The 20406-nt window shown below is 48.1% G+C and overlaps 1 protein-coding gene across 2 annotated transcripts in view; it reads left to right on the forward strand.

The window, feature by feature from the left end:
* The first annotated feature begins 6008 nt into the window (after positions 1-6008).
* The window catches only part of CPNE4 (copine 4), a 531073-nt gene continuing 516675 nt past the window's right edge, over positions 6009-20406 (forward strand). The window contains exon 1 of one of the 2 annotated variants that reach the window (XM_051818460.3): positions 6009-6192. In XM_051818460.3, coding sequence (XP_051674420.1) covers positions 6137-6192 — 56 coding nt within the window. In that variant the 5' untranslated portion in view covers positions 6009-6136. Of the gene's footprint in view, positions 6193-8546; positions 8685-20406 lie in introns of those variants that run through there. The other variant, XM_002722063.6, reaches the window with a different exon arrangement.

Below are 20406 nucleotides of genomic sequence, written 5' to 3' on the forward strand. Positions count from 1 at the left end.
TCACACTTGCTGTTCCTTCCAACTGCAGCGCTCTCCCCCTGGTCTGTGCATCCTGGCTCATTCTTACCTCTGAGTTCTCCGCTTACATGCTATCACTTAGAGAGGCCTTTTTGACCACCTGCTTTGAAGATACATTTTCCAGTTGCTCGCTGCCTCATCACCTTTTTTATTTCCTTCGCAGAACTTAATGTAATCTATAGATATTCTTTCTTTCTTTCTTTCTTTCTTTCTTTCTTTCTTTCTTTCTTTCTTTCTTTCTTTCTTTCTTTCTTTCTTTCTTTCTTTCTTTCTTTCTTTCTTTCTTTCTTTCTTTCTTTCTTTCTTTCTTTCTTTCTTTCTTTCTTTCTTTCTTTCTTTCTTTCTTTCTTTCTTTCTTTCTTTCTTTCTTTCTTTCTTTCTTTCTTTCTTTCTTTCTTTCTTTCTTTCTCTCATTGTTCCTTCTCCATGGCTCTCAATCTCTTTGCTTCTCTTTGTTCATTTTCTGTCTCCTCTATTTGACTGACAACTCCATGGGGGCAGAGACTTCACCTGTCTGGCCCACCATTGTATCCCTAACACTAGGGCAGTGCTCAGTAAGTATCTATGTTATGAATTCAGTGAAGAGACACCTGACTCATTGCCCTAGCTCTATTTTTCTTCTCCAACCCCTCATCAATTTCACACCAACATCTAATCTTCACATAACCTACTCAAAATTCTTCAATATCTATCAGTGGCCTCCAGCTGATGTTTCTAAATATTTAGACTTCACAAAACAAATCTCAGGAACATTTCTTGGCTTTCCCGTAGCTCCTAAGTACTTTTATTTTACCAAGTAAGGACATTTTTAAAATGGCAAACCCTAATGAGAAATTGATGATAAGAATGCAATGACTAATATTAACATGAAAATAGGAAGAAAGAGATAATCCAATTAATTTGGCTTTATTAAAAAAAAAAACTCCCTGATTTTCTCATTTCAGAATGGGTTAAATAAAATATTGGACTCTCACTTATTTGAGAATAAGTGACTCGTGAAATGAAATAAAAATCTCTTCACGTCTTTATCCTTATATCCCTGCCCGCTTGCTTGCCCCAGCCAACCATCCTTTGTCTAATCTTTTATGTCCAATCTATAGTGAATTATTCAGCTCCTTGAAGGTTCCTAATCATGCATGCCTGCTCTTGACTTGGAAACTTTGTATGTATTGTTGTCTTGGCAGGAAAACCTTTTGTTCTAGACTGTCTGGGTGATCTCTGCAGGTCTTCCCTGCTCTCCAAGGTCTACGTGGCTCCTCTGGACACAGGTACATCTTCTACCTCGTAATCTCCATGGGGTCACAGACATAGCTCATTTCTTCCATTGTTGTGTTGGGTTGAAGTTGTTTATTTCTTGTGCCCTAGTTAGACTTGAGCTCAATGGAAGTAGAGATTATATCTTTTCATTTAGGCCTGCTGTGCAATGTGCTAGCTGTTGGATAATACAACAAATGTGTCCCCCAAAATTCAGGTTGAAACTTTATCTCCAATTCAATTGTACTGAAAAGCGGGGTTGGGGGGAACCCAGGAGGTCATTAAGGTCACTAGAGTTCATACTTCTCACCTCTGCTTGTGAATGGCATTAATGCCTTTATAAAAGAGACTTTCTGCCCTTCTGTCATGTGAGGCCACATGCTCCTCCCCTCTTGGGGATGCAGCAACAAGGCACCATCTTGGAACCAGAGAGTAGCCCTTACCAGACACTAGTCCCATGACCCCTTGATCTTGGACTGCCCAGCCACCAGAACTCTGAGGAACACATATCTATTGCTTATAAATCACCCAGTCTGTGGCGTTTTGTTACAGCAACACAAACATACTAAGATAAGCAATCATGAGGAAAAAGCATCAAAGGTGATCTTAGACTGGGATTTTTCTTTGCCATCTTAGGTAGCAGAGGCAGCAGCATAGGGTCTGGGAGCGTCTCCTGCCCCTGCTTCTGCTGAAAAACAAGGGAAGGGAGAAGAGAATGGAGTCAAGGGTGCCTTCAGAATTGGGCTTTCTTCAAGCCCTCTGTGGGGGTCGTGGGGGCTTCTGTTCTTCCTGCTGATAGAGAGGGACCCCTGACTTAGAAGAAAGGGTTTGGGGCATCTTCACTTGCACTCAAGGGGCACAGTGAGAATCCAGACTGGACTGACCAGTGAGGGAGACCACATGAAGATTCAGGCTGAATCCCCAAATACTCCCAAGAGGTGTCCGTTTTCCTGGAATGCCTTCTTCCATATACTTCTCAAGATTTGTAATACACTGAGGCCATCAGGAAGAGAAGGCTCGACAGAATTGCACTTTTTTCTTTTTTGAAAGATTTATTTATTTATTTGAAAGAGTTACACAGAGAGAGGAGGGGCAGAGAAAGAGAGAGAGGTCTTCCATCTGATGGTTCACTCCCCAATTGGCCGCAACAGCTGGAGCTGTGCCGATCCAAAGCCAGGAGCCAGGAGCTTCCTCCGAGTCTCCCACACGGGTTCAGGGGCCCAAGGACTTGGGCCATCCTTCACTACTATCCCAGGCCATCGTAGAGAGCTGGATTGGAAGTGGAGTAGCCGGGACTTGAACCGGTGCCCATATGGGATGCTGGAGCTCAGGCCAGGGCGTTAACCCACTGTTCCACAGCGCCAGCCCCAGGATTGCACTTTTGTAAGATGGAAGGTGTAGTGATTTAAAACACAGTCTGCAGGTTATTTGACACCTCGCTCAACAACAACAACAACAAAAGTGTTGGTGTTTCCTCCCTTTAAAACTGGGCTGATCTTAGTGACTGACCTCTGCATAGTAATTGAAGAATTTTTGGAAAAAAATATAAAATGTATTTGTTTTTGCTTTCCGAATAAGTAATTCTGGAGTCAGGTCACCATGAACATCACACACTTTGCCCTCTGGGACACTGCTCTGAGCTTTCCATGTGGCCAGATCCGCTTTGTGCAGAACGTGAATTTTGCAGTGGTGCTGTTTCCCTCTAGGTTCTGTATGTTCCCTTCATGACTTTCTTATTAACTTAGAATTAGCTCATGAATTAGAATGAAGCTCTAATTTGTCTCCTCCTGTGAACTCCAAAAGAGGAAGCTATTTCAGAGTGAATAGAAAGCTATTTTTCCTGCCTTCCCAGGTTCTATAATCCTATCCCAGAATCCAGGAAGGATGTCATCTGGCTTTTGTATGAAAATAGAGATGAATTCCCATCCAAATTGCCCGTCTCTGGAAACAGGGAAGCTCTGAGGGTCTCCAGATGCCAGCCAAAGGCTGGCTTTTCCAGCAATTGAGACAACTTACTGTATTCCCATGCTTACGAAACTGCAGTAAATCTCATCAGCCTTCTCTGTGGCAGAAGAGTCAAGCCCTTGAAAAAAGCAATACAATGATGACTTGAGTGCCCTGAGGTAAGTGTGGAGCAGAATATAATAACTCCCAGCAGTGGAGTTTCATCATGAAATTTTGGCAAGGGCTACACTGACCTGGATGTGGAACCTATGTCTACAACCAAGGAGTTACGTCAATGCAGACAACAGACTTGATTGCGCTGAGCCTCAGTTTGCTTTCTGAAAAAGAGAGATATGAATCCTCACTTTATTAGGTTGTCTCGAGAGTCAAATATGAGAATGTTGTCAAGTCCTACAGTGGAGCTCCTAGCATGCAGAACAAGCTCAAGTACTATTTGACTTTTTTTTCTTCTGTACCCAACAGTTTCTTTTCCAGGAAAATGTGATGCTGTTCTTCAATCAAATCATAAAATAGGGGATATGCATTTGGGCATCACTAATGTCCATCTGTACCTCCCTTGGCCTGTCTGACATGTTGAAATGAACGATCAATAGTCACTTCTTGTGCTGTATACATTGTTCTGTTTCTTTCATCCAGAGTCTTGTCCTAGACTCTGGCCAAAGTAAAGGAAATTGGAAAGAAATGTGTTTATAAAAGCTATTAACTGGAAGTTGTCCAAGTACCTTCCTGAGGGTAGATCAGTTAGAAATAATATTTGGCTGTTAGTAACAACAAGCTGAAAAGAGTGTCTTGAGTCAACTAAAGGTTTGATTTCACTTGAAATAAAACTGATGCTTATGATATCGAGGACACCCCTTCTGCTTAGCCTGCTTTAGCAAATGCTCCCTGTCCATGGTCACATGGTGGCCAACTTCGCCCCACTTTCAGGTAGAAACAAGGGGCAGGGGTAGGGGCAGAGGCCCATGCCACTGCTGAATTAGCTTTTACTGTCTTTTAAACTTTGATGGAAACCACCCTGTAACTTCCACCAACATCTCCATGGCTAGGCCAGTGCTACACTGCAGTACTCTCCGCAGTGATGGAAATGTGAGGTGCTAGCTGTTCAGCATGTAAAATGTGGCTAGTGAAACTGAGGGAATACATTTTAAATTTTACTTCCTTTAAATACATTAAAAAATTAAGTTTATTTGAGAGGGAGAGGAGAGGAGAGCAGAGGAGAGAAGAGGGGAGGGGAGGGGAGGGGAGGGGAGAGAAGAGAAGAGAAGAGAAGAGAAGAGAGAGAATTATTGAGATTGATTCCATTTGCTGATTCACTTCCCAAATACCTACAATAGCTTGGGCTGGGCAAAGCTGAAGCCAGGAGCTCAGAACTCAGTTTGGGTCTCCTATGTAAGTGATAGGGACAATACTCTTTGAGCAATTGGCTGCTGCCTCCCAGGCTGCACATTAGCAAGAGACTGGAATCAGAAATAGAGCTGGCACTTGAATCTGGCACACTGATATGAGATGCAGGCATTCCAAGTTGTATTGCAACTGCTGCACCAAATGCCAACCCCTATTTTAATAAAGTTAAAGCTAAGTAGATATATGTGGCCACCATACTGAACAGTGCAGAACCCTAGTCACAGGACTACCACATCAGCTAGAAAGACTGGAAAATGTAGGTTTGGGGCTGATGCATTGTTACCTCCACAAAGTTGTGCTTTTCCTTAATAAATGAAAAAAAGGACAGAAATTAATATAGGCTGGGTGAATAGCAGTCTGAAACAGAGGGACAGCTGCACCTGCTGTTCCTTCATCCTGATGGCTTTATCACAGGCAGGAGGAATGCTGTGGCTGGGAAGAGTTTGTAGTTGGAAAGCAGAACTGAGAAGGGGAGTTCTGTTCAAACACTTCCTTTTTACAATGGGGAAACTGAGGCTCAGAGGAATGCCTGAGCCAAAGGCTAATGTGCTCTGCATTAATACAGAGCTGATTTGGTGGCCTTTCAAATATCACCCACGGTAAAGTGTGAAATCTCTGAAAGAAAATGCCTTCTGTCCATGGTTGTTAAAATGCAGGAAAAGAGATTGTGATGCCACCTATTGGTGGACAAAAGTAGAGGGTGTCCTGGTAACAGCTTGTTCCTGAGGGCTGCAGGCAGGGGGCGGGTCCTGCAGAGTCTCCATAGAAAGGACAGGCAGGGAGGATGCAAGTCCCACATCAGCATGCACTGTGCCTGCCAGCTTCCCCTGCACCCTGAGCTTCCAGTCAGGGCTTCTTAGAGGGCCCTCTCCTGCTTTCCAGTAATACAACCTGCCTTAGGCATACAGACGAACAACAGAGAGGACACATCAGTCCCTTCTCAAAATCACATGAAATAGGAAAAAAGAGCACATTCTGAGCTATAAATAGCCCTGGGGTGAGAATTCAAGGTTCTTATTTGATCCACAGTCTCAAAAATAAATCCTGTTATTTACAGCAATCCCCTTGACTAGTTGAGTATGTAACCATCCTTCAGCTCAAAAGAAGAAAAAAGGGAAAACAGAGATTCAATTTCAAAACAAAATGCTCACCCTGACTCATTCAGGGAAGGATCCAAGGTTTTTGATGCAGGGCACTGAGTCTCTGCCTGTTTTTCTCCTTCATCATCTGCTACCCTTAAAAAATGGTATCAACTGCATTGGTAAGAATCCACATGTCTTTCCTTTTGTTCCCTGGCTCCAGTCCAGCGTTTGACTCGTCACACTGATGGGTGAGATGCCTTTCCTATTGGCATAGGACACTGAACGGACGCCTCCCCAGCTATTATCAAACAGGGACTGGGCGAGCAAATCCACCCTGGGCTGGAGTCTCCTCTGCGGCTTGGGAACACCAGGGCCACCGTGCCTCTGTGGCTTGGCTTTAAAGCATTTTGACCATGGCTGTGGAACCCAGCAGCAGCTCGGAACCCACAAAAAGGAGAGGTGGGAGGAGGTGAGTGGCACAGACAAGCAGATGTTGGTCTTTCGGTTGTCGAGGGGACCCAGGCTAGTGGGCAACTTGCTGTGGGGGCAGTGATTGAGAACACAGCTTATTAGCCAGTGATGATCAGCAGAGGAGCTGCTGATTTCAGATGAGAGGTGGGAGTACACTCTGCTTATCTGCCCTGCAAAGAGCCTTTCTGAATATACCTTCAGTTCATGCCTTGAGAAAAAATCCCAAGTTTCTGGCATAAAGCTGCATGTGTGTTCTGCATGCTGGCTTGCAGGCAACTGTTTGCTTCTAATTAGGGAGCTGGAGCCTGCTAGCAGAGGAAACCATATTTGTCACAAGTTGTGGCACTGTGTTCAGCTGGTGTATCTTTTCTTTGAACTGGGGGTGGGGAGGGGGTCAGACATACCTGTGCTGGGTTTTTCTCTATGAACTTTGTAACTTCTACTCTATGTCTACGTGTTCATTCATTCTTGGTTGCTGCTTCCTGTCTTGCTTCAATTAACACTTCCTCCTCTCCCAGTAGTAACTGTGCTCCCTGGTCTAGTCATTCCAATCACCCCAGACCCATGCATATTGTAGACAGAATAAAACTTACTTGTGCAGGTTGCTGTAAAAATTAAATGGGGTGGTATGTAGAGTGCTGAACAGATGCCTGGAAATAGCACAAGCTCGGCACATCTGAATTCGTCTTCTCTTGCTTATTGAAAAAAAGGTTTCTGTTAAATTTAACAAATGTTTGTTGACTACTTGTTAAGGGACAGATGCACTTTTCTAGGCATGTGGGTTATAATAATGAATAATACAATGAGACAGAAGTATCATCTACCTTCACAGAACTTGAATTCTAGAAGACCACAGTCAACGTGCAAGGAAATGCCCTTTTCTTCCCATCTTTGCAAGTTCACTCCAACTCAGACTTCACGTTTATCTCCAAGACTACTTCTTCATAAAATCTGGAAGAAATGTTTTCTGATTTCACATTTTCAGTTACTTGACACCCACCATCTGCCCTCTTGTTCCTGGGAGGAGAACCCAAAACACTCCTTGGAGAGCCATCCCCCTGGCCATCACTCTCAGTATGAGGATGAGGTGTCGATCCCCCACACCCCAACTCCAGCAGTTCAGGAGAGCAAATTGCAGTTTCTGACCCTATGCCCTGTGGAAGGCCAAGCCCATTCTGTAATCCCATATCCCCAGCCACAACGGCTTGATGGGCTTTGCATAGCCACATGGCATAAGTTTGTCCAAGGCGAGTCCCAGGGTCGACCTGGGTTCCCTAGGATGCTTTCTAAGGTGTTGGTTTAGTGTTGTCCTACTTAAGAAGGGTTTCAGAGGCTACTGGGGGAAGACCAATGTAATTTTTCTTGCAGAAGTTGCTCCCCTGCTTCTTCCCAACTGATTCTACAGAATTGCTAATGGGTTGCCTGATCTGTATCCCATTATTTCATCTACTCTGTCCTTGGAAAATGGGAACTCTGTAGTTGGTGAAGAGCTCTTGGCTGATAACCCCCCTGCTTGAAAAAAGCCTAGTTAGTGCATTGCACAGCGGGCAGGAAGCCCTCCCACATCCTGGTACCCTTTGCAGCACTGTCCATGGCAGGCCAAGGCCACAGAGAGCCACTCCTGTGTTGCTTTATGGATTCTGAAGCCCTGCTTGTGAATCTGGTGGTACCCGTATGCTGAGTTTAGCTGCCTGGTTTATCCGCGGCTGCAGACACAAATCACAAACAGCGCTCAGGTGTGTCTCTCTATCGCAGATTTACCTGATTTTGACTTTGAGTTTGCAGGATAAAAGCCATTCTTTCAACAGCGCTTTTAACACGTGTCTGTGGTTGGTCCTTACGTATGTCTTTAAACTTAGGTACATCCATCGCCGTGTCAGGCCACGCCGCAGATGCTGGAGACAGGCAGGTGAGCAATACCAGCACCATTGTTGGTGACAACAGAACATTCATCCACGAAGTTTCTGGGACTGTGCGCATCAAGAGTGTGGCTCCCAGCCTCTCCCACCGCGCGGCTGCGCTCTGCCCTGGAGAGAGGCGGGTCCAAGCGCTGAGAAACACGCACGCAGGTCCCTGCGAAGCCGCGAGCAAGAGAGGGAGAGAGCGAGCGAGCGGCCAGGCCAGGGTGCCCCCACGTGGGCCCTGGGACTGAGGGCGTGGAGAGGCGCGGGCTTCGCGCGGAGCAGCCAGGCCAGAGGGCGCTCTCGGGGGCTCCGCGCTCGGCTCCGGCCAGGCTCTGCGCGGGCTCCGCCGGAGGGTGGCGACGTCGGCGGGCGGTGCGTGTCCTCGCCGCCGCCCGGCGCTCCCGGAGTCGGCTGAGCAGCCCGCCCCGCCCCGCGTGGAGCCAGGGCTTCCGGGGACGCCGGACCCGCGGCTCCGTTGAGCTCCCGCAGCCGCCGCCGCCGTGCCAGGCTCCGGGGAGCCGGGAGCCCACCTCGCGCTGCAGCTGCTCGCGCGCCTCCTGGGGTGAGCGACCCCTGCGGCCGGCAGGTGAGTGACCCCGGCGCCCCATGGGGTAAGTGAGCCCCTCACGCCCCTCGAGGCCCCCAGTCGCTCGCCCCCGGGTGAGTGACCGCCGCGCGCTCGGGGGCCGCGGGCGGGACCAACTTTGAGCCGCTTGTGGCTGCTGTGCTGTGCTAGCTGCGGCCGCGCCTGACTCCCTGGTCAGAGGAACTTTCGCATCGCACCCCTGGTCCGGGGACGCGCGCCCGGGTGAGGCGGGTGCAGGGTGCGCTGTTTGGAAACAGGGAGTGGGTACGGAGTCGCGGCTGGATCCGCGGCCGCCCCGACGGGAGGGCGCTGTGGGGCGTGGTGCAGCTCTTGGCTCCGCGGTAGCAGGACCCAGCTGTTGCTCCCCGCCCCCACCCGAGTACTCAGCTCCGCTCCCGGTCGGTCCCCGCAACCGCACCGGCTCTCGCCCCCCCCCCCCCCCGCCTCCACAGCTGGACTCAGCCCTCAGCTGCCCCTCCGGTCGGACCCAGCTCTTGTCCGCCCCGACAGCCGGAGCCAGCTCGCCACTCCCCACCGCGCCACAGCTGGAGCGAGCTTTCGATCTCACCACACCATAGCTGGACTTGGCTTTCAGCCCCCGCCCCTACACCTACAGGTGGACACACCTTTCGCCCCCCATAGCTGGACACAGCCACCTCTCCCCAACCCCCTGCACAAAACGCCAGGTCCCGCAACACTCAGCTGCGTTCCCTGCTCTTGGGCTTCAAACTAAGGCGCCGACTCGGCGACGAGTGCAGGGACGAAGCCCAGCCCCCAGGCACCCCCCTCCATTTAGGGAAGTAGCAGGGGGCCGGTCTGAAGGGGCCATTGGCCGAGGAGATGAGGCCCCGCGGGCTGTCGAGGGCGGCCCACGCCAGGTCCTCGGTGGGCAGCGGGCCGCGCCCCGGGGACTCTCAGGAAAGGGCAGGTGCGCCAGTCGGGGAGCTGCGGGCTGGGCTCCAGGGCCCAGACTTGGTAAAGCCTCTGCCGCTGGGGCCTCGAGGCAGGAGCCCGGGAGAAGCGCGCGGGGCTCGGGAGGGCGACGGGCAGAGGAACAGGGAGTGCCCAGAAACTTTGCAGCCCGCACGCACCTGGCCCGCCGAGCCTCCAGGGCTGGCCACTGTGCAGTCCCACGTTTTGTACAAAACGGCTTAGAACCAACCAGCCCCTCGTCCTCTGGCTGCTTTGCCAGCGGATTTTTATAAGCACCGCTCTGGTTTTCCTTGGCTCCCCTGGTTTTGTTTCCTGAGTAGCAATTTTGAGCTGTCCAATGTACTTAGAAGTGTTCTTAAACAGATTAAATCTTGCTCTTTAAACTCAACAAAACAACCTTAACTTCAAGTAAAGTACTCTCTTCTCCCAGCGCCTGTCCTTACTCTGTTCTTAGCCATCTCTGTTCTTAAAGGCATTTGTGTTCTGCTTTTTTACCTTTTATCAAAATAAGCTTAAAACCCTCCAAGTTTCCTTGAACCCGGATTTTAACTCCATGAAGATATTTTGTAGCTAGTGTCTGCTGGTTGCACTTCATAGGATACCCCACTTCAAGCTGGTGGCAAGACACTGCTTTATCTTATTTGGTGCTTTTCAAGCTAAAGACGGTCCCATGTCTTCTTGTTAACCAGAAGAGCTCAGGATGGCTCTTAGAGCTTCATTCCCCTCACTCAGCTGTTGCTTCCAGGTTGAACTCGCTCTGTGTGCCCATTTTTAAAGATAAACTGACAGGCACTTTGGCTCAGAGGAGGTCAAAGGTTCTCACTGGTAGGGGGTGGCTAAAAATAGAGGGAGGGTTTGGGAAAGATAGCTGGAACACCTGTGTTCATAGTGCACACAAGTAAACATCAGCCTTTCTTCACCTGTCTGGGATGGGGAGGTTCTGATGGTGTCCCAGTACCAACATCAGACCACTTGGGAGCCCTGGGATTTCCCCTTGAACTTACATGAAAAGGTGCCTGTTGAGTGGGTGGATGAGAACACTTGCCAGGGATGGGACCAGTGAGCTACTGGTGCATCACCATGGGAGACCCCCTGGACCGTCCAGCCTCCTCTCCTGTGAGTGGTCAGCTTCACTTTTGTTCTTGGGGACATGGGACCAGCATGCTTTACTGGGAACAAGCATTGGTGGGGTGCAGTGAGTTTCCCAGCATGAGACAAACACTTTACTAGCACTTCTAAATAGTTCTTCTGAAAATAATGTCTCTGAAGTTGTTTCTTAGTTGTAAAAGAAAAACGAAGACTTCCTGTTCTCTCTAGGTCTCTAGTAGCAGTGTGACCTTTTGCTTGAATTACTGGTTTGTCCTAAGAGGACCTTGCTTTTAGAGGTTTTAATTGACAGGTGTCTTATTCTGAAGTCTCCCTTGATCTGCATGTTGATGTGCTGACTAAAAATACCTCATTTCAGTTAGTTGGAAGGAAAGGTGTTCTGTTTCCAGAGTAGGAAAGTTTGGATTCTTCTTAGCATCAGATGGTTTGAATCCCTTATCATGACTGTAAACCTTAAGCTTATACTGACTCTAATGAATAATCCCAGAAAATAAATAGGCTAAGAGTGGAGCCTTTCTCCTGTGTGCATTAGAATCTCTTGGCATTTAGCTGAACATACTTACCAGGTTTGCTCCATGTCTCCGCTCTGCACGTTCCCTGGAATGTACCAAATACCTGAGGCCACTATGGACACCTTTATTCCAGTAAGGAAAGGATTTCTCCATGTAACTGTATTGGAGGTGAGCAGCCAATGTTGTCTACAGTCAGTGCCCCACATGTTCAGAGGGTTCAGATCCAGGACAAAGAATGAGAAATGTACTCTGACAGGACCAGCCTGACCGAATGGGTACAAGTCTGCATGCTGGTCGGGAACATCATGGCCCAAGCCTGTGCATACTTAAGCAGAGACATGAGAAGAAGATCTGTATTTCATGTGTTTCCAAGAAGGAAAGGAGAAGAAACAGGCTAAATTTTCTCTGTATATTTGATCTTTTCTTTTTTTCATCTTGTTAATATTTTTAAAACAAAACAAACAAAACCCTCTTTGGATCTATGCTGTAACCCAAAGCCATATTTCCTTGGCAACAGTAGTCAGTACACAAGGGTTACAAAATATCAAGACAGAAAAATTTCAGATGCATTCAAAATCAAATGCCACATGGTTCAAGACCATCCTTTGGTGCATTAAAACTGACCTTCCTGCATTTACTAATAGAGTTGCCTTTCTTTTGATGAAATATGGATGCTAAAGAACTGATTACAGATTTTAATTGTTTTGAGGATCCCCAAAGAAATCCCCTAATTTTTTTTTTTTGAGGAACGCACGTCATGAAAATAATTTAGGTTGGGGGCCACAAATACATTTTCTGGGTAAGGCCAAAATCAAGCTCATATTCAAAACAGGTCAGGTAAGATGTGGCATCTGTTCTATGTTATTGGAAATGGAGCATCTGTACTGAAGGATCTATTAGCGTTAAATTCATCTAGTATCATATCTGCTGCAACTTGTGACTGCATAGGAAAACATAATAGTGGGTAATACACTTTCAGACTTTCCTCAACTAAAAATTCCATTTATGTGGGAGCTTGATGGACTTCTACATGGTTAGGATATATGATAGATAATTCCCCTAATTTTGCAAACCCTAGGAAAGCCTTTATTTGCTGTATTCTTTGCACAGCTTTTTGAGAACTGCTAGTTTTTAGCTCAGTGAGTACAGAAGGCCTGAAGACAGGTCTTGAGAAGAGGAGAGGGGTGCCGCTGCCGTCTGCGGACGTTTATTCCAGTCTAGGTATAGTGCACTCCTTGGGGGAGCATTCAAGCTGATCTGTTCCAAACTCCTTACCAAGCCGTGGACGGTAACTTCATGCCTTTGAGTCTATGACTCTCAGAGCTGCAAGAGCGCTTCTCGCTCCTTAGTTTGACAGCCATGGATGCTACAACCCAGAGAAGTGACTTGCTGGAGATCAGAGACTCAGGGCAATCTTCTTGACCACTCCTGTCGTGGTAAGACACAGTCTCGTGGTGGTGCCCTCTCTGGAGCCACGTGGGATCATGTGAGGGACAATGAGTTGAGGCAGGGCTCCCACCTCTGCTGGCGAGTTGAGAGGAGCACGCTTGCGGAACACTGTGCTCTCTCTCTCTCTCTCTCTCTCTCTCTCTCTCTCTCTCTCTCTCTCTCTCTCTCTCTCGGAGCCCATGAAATAATTACCCAGTAGCTGGGATTAAATTTGTATGCACTCATTGTCTGCAGCTATCTCTGTTAACGTGCATGCTTTGTGAAGAACTGCCCAGACACAGCCTTAATTTTCTATCTTAAATGTCATGATTGAGTCCATAAAATAAACAAACAAACAAAAAAAGATTTTAGGAATGTTTGCAGCTCCAGGAACCCACAGGGGATTCCTTGATTCTGTTTTAAACGAACAGCCCATTCCAAAAGGACACACTTTCTTCCACATTGCTTTTACACGTCTGACTCAGAGTACTTCTAACTTCGTTTTTCTTACCGCTTAGACAACTAGAGGACCTTCTCCCTGGAAACATCGGGGTGGGGGAGGGATACAGTATTTCAGAGTAACCCCACAAACCTCAGGTTTGAGCTGTACAGACAAGACCTTTCTTCTCTAAGGGAGCCCCAAACCTCAGCGCAGTTCATCCCGCCGCTTCGGAGGGGACAGCGGCGAGGGTTCTGCGGGCAGAAGGCCCCGGCCCACCAGGGTTGGCATTGGCGCGGATGGTCGCTAGAGGGCGCCGGAGCACCGGCGGAGCCCAGCCCTGGGGCCCACGCGCCGCCTGGCAGGTTCAGGGAGTTGGTTTGAAGCGCTCCAGGTGACCCTTCTGTTCGGATTACCTGGCTCTGTGGAGGGAGAGTCCAGTGGTCCCTTGCATTGCCTAGTCAGATTGCGCACAGGCGGGCTGGCCAGCCTGGGTGTCCCCGGCTGTACCTGCCAGGCTGTCCGGGGTCTGCCGGCCCTTGGTTTCCTGGGTCTGCTTTCTGGAAGAGCTATGGGTCCAGGAATGCCTGATTGGAATCTTGGAATAGTTTTCAAGCTACGGGCCTTTGGATGAATGGCTTCACCCCAGGGAATGCTAGCGTCTGGGAAGTGGGTCTTGCAGTGGTTGTGAACGGGAACTTCCCGAAGCATTTTGATCCTGGTTCCTTGTCTGGGGAGTGTTTCTGAGACTTCCCACTCTCCCCTGTATCTGAGCCTCTTCCCCTTGTCTGCACCCACCGGGCCCTGGGCAGCGCAGGCTCCCCCACTCACATGTGCGGCGGCAGGTGGCACCGGTGTTTATGCTGAAAGCCAAGTGGGACTCTCAGAGCGAAGCTTTTCAAGTGGCAGAGCGGCAGACGTGGGAAATCACAACACGCGTGGTACCTGTGAGGAGAGGGGCAAACACAGGCGGTAAGAAATGAGGGCACTTCTGCTTTACCTGTCCTGTTACCCTCAGGTGTTTTCCAAGGAATCCAGTTGATGTAGGTGATTCTGAAGAAGAAAGGGAGAGAGTCAGATTCATACAGAAGGCACCTTGATACGAGAGAGAGAGAGAGAGAGAGAGAGAGAGAGAGAGAGAGAGATGTTTTCCATCCACTGTTCATGTCCGCAACAGTCGATGCTGGGCCAGGCCAAGGCCAGGAGCTTGAAATTCCCTTCCTGTTCTGCATGGGAGTTGGGGACCATCTGCTGCTGCTTTCTCTGGGTCTGCATTAGCAGGGAGCTGGGACCTGAAGCAGAACTGGGACTCAAACCCAGCCACGCCAGTGCGGGGTGTGGGTGTCCGCGCCTCGGCTAAACCACTTATGCCCCAGGTATATTCCTAACAGTGCTAACAGAGCTTCTTAAATCCCGTCATCTCGCATTGCTTCCCTATATGTGTGATTTTTATTCAATAGCATATTAAAATAAAGGGTGGACGCTGTGTCTCAGTAGGTTAATCCTCCGCCTGTGGCACCAGCATCCCATATGGGCACCAGTTCTAGTCCCGGCTGCTCCTCTTCTGATCCAGCTCTCTGCTATGGCCTGGGAAAGCATTAGAAGATGGCCCAAGTCCTTGGGCCCCTGCACCCGCGTGGGAGACCTGGAAGAAGCTCCTGGCTCCTGGTTTCGGATCAGCATGGCTCTGGCCATTGTGGCCATTTGGGGAGTGAACCAGTGGGTGGAAGACCTTTTTCTCTGTCACTGCCTGTAACTCTACCTCTCAAATAAATAAATAAAATCGTCTAAAATTAATAGAGGCCCAAATAATGGACTTAACCCAATTAAACAGGCAAGTACTTTCTGGAGGAAATGTGAGAGAACTATACCACCAAGAAACCTCATCATAAAGTGGAGGGTTCTGAGACTATGGAAATAAGAATTCTATTTTCAATCATGAAATATTAGAGGGGCAGTGGAATGAAAAAGCTGTGCTTTCTCCTTGCCGGTTAAACAGCAGCCAGGTTTATGTCTGCTAGTAGGCAGTGGGGGTGCAGGGTGAGTGGTTTGATGTCTTGGTAATGGCATATGCAGTTCTGGACAAGTGTCTTAGAGGCAGAAATTGCTGTGACAAGTGGAGGATCGCAGGCGGTGCGCCCCTGGTGCGTGCTGCTGCAGAGTCAGGAATGGCCGCCTGGGCTCATGTGTGTTGCTGTTGACAGGTGGACTACAGAGTGCCAGTGTCTTTTGCTCGGTGCCTCTTCCATGACTTGCTTGGTTGTGCATCATGTTGCAACAAAGGCACGAGTGATGTGAGGACAAGCGTGGAAACAGTTGATTTGTGGGGCAGCTAGGAACCCTCTTCCTGGCCCCTGGCCTGATGTAATTTCAAAAGACAGGGAACTAAATGCTTCTAGTAGAATCAAAGAATGTGAGAGTGGTGCAATCCCATAAAACTAGGCCCAGCCTCCCTCATTTCCAGGTGAGAAAACACAGGCCTGGCATGCTAAGTGCCTCCCCCAGTCTTCTGGTGAGGGGTTACAGTGAGGGTAGAGGCTTCCTCTCTCTGGCGTTGTGTTCTCCTGGCTCACACCCCTGCCATCTCTCCTATTCACCACGTGCTGGGTGAAAGCTGGCCTCTTCTCTTTTTCATGACTGAATCCGACACCGCATCAGGCACCTACTAATTAATTGCTCAAAACATTTTGGCAAAGGGGAGTGTTTGGTGGAGCAGCTAAGACACTATTTGGGGTACCCACATCCCATATTGGAGTGCCTTGCTCTCCCTTCCAGCTCCCTGCTAAGTGCACCCCGGGAAGCAGCGGGTGATGGCTCAAGTGGTTGGATCACTGCCACCCACATGGGAGATCTGGATGGAGTTCCTGGCTCCTAGCTTTAGCCTGGCCCAGCCCTGGCTGTTGTAGGCATTTGGGGAGTGAACTGGATGATGGAAGGTCTCTGTTTCTTTCTCTTCTCTCCCTCTCTTTTTCAAATAATACGAAAGTTCTGGTAGACTGCACAAACTATGTTCTTTCTTCCTTGCTTTTATTCAGGAAGTGTGCCAAGAAATCTCTGGCTTACAGTGCGGTTTAGTAAAGACAAATAGATATTTTTTTAAGTTTTCTTATGATCAGTGCTTAAACTTTGAAAATAAGTGGACTTGGTGTGAACCCTGGCTCTGTGATTCAATAGCTGTTTGACTTTTCTGCTTCTGTTTCATCTGTTTTCATCTGTTTTATATGGAGATGCAGCTGGGTAAGGCACAAGAGGACCCAGCCACTGGAGTGCACATGTTGGCCTTTCTGACTTTCCACTCCTGCATTCTGCGCTTCTGAGAGGCTTTGAGAGGGGGTATAGTGATTTGTGAAAAGTAATTTAAGTTTATTTCAGATCATCTGCACTTATCTTACAGAAAAAGTAAAATCAGACAATTACAAGTTTTCCAAAAGTTCAAGTAGAATACATTGCATAAATAAACTCTGTATGGATTTACTATTTTTGGTACTCAAATAAACTCCTTTCACTTCTGTTTTCGATGAATGTTTCGTAGTACCCTCTCATATTGTCCCTGATGGACAATTTATAGGAATGATTTCCAGGATGATCTGGCTCTGTGTGCATTTTACTCGGTGCTCTGATTTCTGATCCTGGCCCTCACCTCACATGTGTTCTGTTGCATTTGCAAGGCTGTCCCCTGTGTTGTGCACAGATAGGCAGGATTGCGTGTGAGTAAATGGTCTTGAGGCAGGCATCCCTGAGTTTGAATCTCAGCTTTGCTTAACCTGCTGAAGTTCAGTTTCCACAACATAAAGTGAGGATGATGACACTGTCTGGGCTGCTGGGGAGCTGTGAAGTTTGCTGGTGCCTGGAGATTGCAAAGGCTGAAGGCATGGGAATAAGTAGGTACCCTCTTCCTAGTGCTTTGCTGTGCTGCAGGGGAACTGTGAAAATCAGGAGTGTGTTTCTGAATGTATGTAGAAATCAGCCACAAAATCGAGCTTCCCTTAGCTACTGACACACTCAGTGCCCTTCCTTCCCTCGCCTGCTCCCAGGCCTGTTCCCACCCTGAGCCACAAAAGAAGCCTTAAAGATTACACTGGGGCTTGTGTAAGATAAAACATTCTTTGTTCCTGCTGCCTCCAGTTTTCTTTCCAATCCAAGAGATGTTTGGTCCTGGCCCCAGGTACACAGCCAGAATACAGAACCCACCCCTGCATTCTGCACGGCCAGCAGCAGGCACTTGGCGTATGTGACTTAAAGTAGCTCCTACCTTTGCCCAGAAAGGATCTTAGGCAGCCAGCAATAGACAACATACTGGGATCTCTCGCCGCTATCAAGTCCAAAATGCTATCAGCATAAAATAGTTTCTTTTTCTTCTGGGAGTCAGAAGCGGCATGCCTGTCTGCACGTTGTGATCTCACACCTGAGCACCGATCGCAGACTCCTGGAGGACTTTGTTAGAACACTGAGGCGTAGGCTCTGCCTCCAGGGTCTCCGGTTAAGTGGGTCTGTGCTGGAAGTGAAATGGTTTGTATTTCTAGCCCTTTCCCAGCAGCTCATGCTGCTGGTTTGAAGACTACATGTGGAGAACCAGAGCCTTAAATATTTACTTTAAAGAGACAAGCTGTGCGTATTCTGTCCTGTGTAGGACCACTGAGAGCTGCATTCGTGGTGAAGGCGGGGATGTGACATTTACTCGAGCACCTGTGACATTTGCTGTGTGCCAGGTACCTTACTGGGCACACTACGCAGATTGTGCTGTTTAATCCTCACACCACCCAACCCGCCTTGAGACCCTCTCATTGGTCATGCCAAGTGTTGTGCCAGGCTTTGGGCAAATGCAGTGAACAAGACAGACCTCGACCGTCTGGATATTATATTTCAGCAGGGAAGACGTGCTGCAGCAAATAAGTATCAGAGTGATTAGTCTGATCCAGAGAACAGGGAAGACCCTGTTATGCTAAGTAGCTTGGCTCCGATAACACAGTGACTGGGAGACAAAATAAATTCAAAAACGATTTTACTCCACATGTACCATCCTTCCACTAAAAAGAGCTCAAACCTTTTGGTCTAATAACTCATTTAAATTCCTAAAAAATTATGAAGAATCCCAAGAGCTTTTTTATGTGGATTAAATTAATTGATATTTACTGTATTAGAACTTAAAACAAGGTGGTTTACCCTTTGAGAACCCACTATACTAAAATAAACTATGCTGCAAATAGTGATATCTTCCATGGGATGTGAATCCTGAATTATTTTGATGATTTTTATATTCATCAAGGATGGGAAATTTCACGTTGCTTTCTTTTTTAAATTTTTTAATTTTTATTTATTTTTTTGACAGGCAGAGTTAGACAGTGAGAGAGAGAGAGAGACAGAGAGAAAGGTCTTCCTTTTTCTATTGGTTCACTCCCCAAGTGGCCGCTATGGCCAGCACATTGCGGCCAGCGTGCTGCGCCAATCTGAAGCCAGGAGCCAGGTGCTTCCTCCTGGCCCCCATGCAGGTGCAGGGCCCAAGGACCTGGGCCATCCTCCACTGCACTCCTGGGCCACAGCAGAGAGCTGGACTGGAAGAAGAGCAACCAGGACAGAACTGGCACCACAACTGGGACTAGAACCCCGGGTGCCAGCACCGCAGGCGGAGGATTAGCCTAGTGAGCCGTGGCTTCGGCCCACATTGCTTTCTAAACATAATTTTTTTTTAATGCAAGGGTCTCTTTTTAATCTTAGCCTGTATTTCTAGTGATGATCACCTCCTAAAGAAAAAGTTGACTTGCTTGGGATTTGCCTTTTTTAAAAAAAAAAAAAAAAGTTTATTCATTTATTTGAAATTCAGAGCCAGAGAGAGAAAGAGAGCGAGTGAGCGAGTGAGCGAGTGTGCACTTCCATCCATTGGTTCACTCCCCAAATGGCTGCAGTGTTTAGAGCTGGACCAGGCCAAAGCCAGGAGCCAGGAGCTTCATCCAGGTCTCCCATGTGGGTACAGAGGTCCAAGCAGTTGGGCCAACTTTTGCTGCTTTTCTCAGGCTGTTTGTAGGGAGCTGGATCAGAAGTGGAGCAGCCAGGATTTGAACTGGTGCCCATCTGGGATGCTGGCGTTGCAGGTGGCTGCTTTGCCTGCTACACCATAATGCCAGTCCCAGGAATTACCTTTTAAAATATTTAAATATTTATTGATGTATTGAAAGGAAAAGTGGACTGAGATGCAGTGGCTTTATTGTCCCTTGAAGGATCTTGGGCCCAGCTGAGGGCATTTTGAAAACAGCTTCCAAGAGCTTGCCAAGGGCATTGCGTTCAACTTCCTCCTGCTTCAGGCTGCTGTACCGGGATCCAGAGGCAGCAGGCTGAGGGATCAGCTTTGCTGGATCCTTGCAGTAAGAGGAATCGATGAATGGCTGGGCCTGGCTGCTTTAAGCTCATGTGTGATGTTGGCAGCTACATCGTGTTTAATCATTGGTTAGCAACTGAAATACTGCCCTCTCCCATCGTTCCCGTTTGCTGTTTTCCTTTGGTGGGTAATGGGCCGTGGGTGCTCAGACTCTGAAGCTGTGGCCGACTCTGAGTCCTTTATGGTGGTGTTAACCTTATCTGAGTAGCATCAACTGAATCAGAGCTGACATCACATGCAGTGTGGTTCTCAATGGATAATCAATGAATTTAAACCTCTTCTTAATCTTACAGAACCAAATGAACACAGCAGGGGTAGGGTGAGCACTGTAGCAGGATTACTGTGGTCATTTTAACGCAGTGCATCCTTGGAGAAGAGTTATAAAAGAGGGACTCAGACAGCTGTCTGATTGGTTAGGTATTTTTTTTTTTTTAAATGTTTATTTGAGATGGGGAGAGATTTTCCATTCATTGGTTCACTTGCCCAAAGCCCATAACAGCTGGGGTTGGGCCAGGCTGAAGTCAGGAGCCTGGAACTCCATTTGACTCTCCCACGTGGGTGGCAGGACCCAGCCACTCCACCCATCACTGCTGCCTTCCAGCATGTACGTTAGCAGGGAGCTGGAATGGAGAGTGGAGCTGGGACTCAAACCCAGGCTACTCCAATATGGGATGTGGGCGTCCATGGGCATCAGCTGGCAGCTTAACCGCTAAACCAAACACCTGCTCCTTGTTGGGTCTTTCTGACATCAAACACCTGGATTACTGGCTCACTTTTAAAATTTGTGTCAGATGTTTGATGTCACAGAGGCACAACCCACCTCCAAGACAAGCAAACCAAAAAGTTTGTGTTGCTGGATTGTGCTCAGGAGAAGATGAAATTCACCTTGCAGCATCTTGGCCGTTGCTGCCTGGCAGCTTCATGGGATCC

Source organism: Oryctolagus cuniculus, chromosome 4 (genome assembly GCF_051225735.1).
Source record: "Oryctolagus cuniculus isolate XC-2025 breed Fujian yellow rabbit chromosome 4, ASM5122573v1, whole genome shotgun sequence".
Lineage (NCBI taxonomy): Eukaryota > Metazoa > Chordata > Mammalia > Lagomorpha > Leporidae > Oryctolagus > Oryctolagus cuniculus.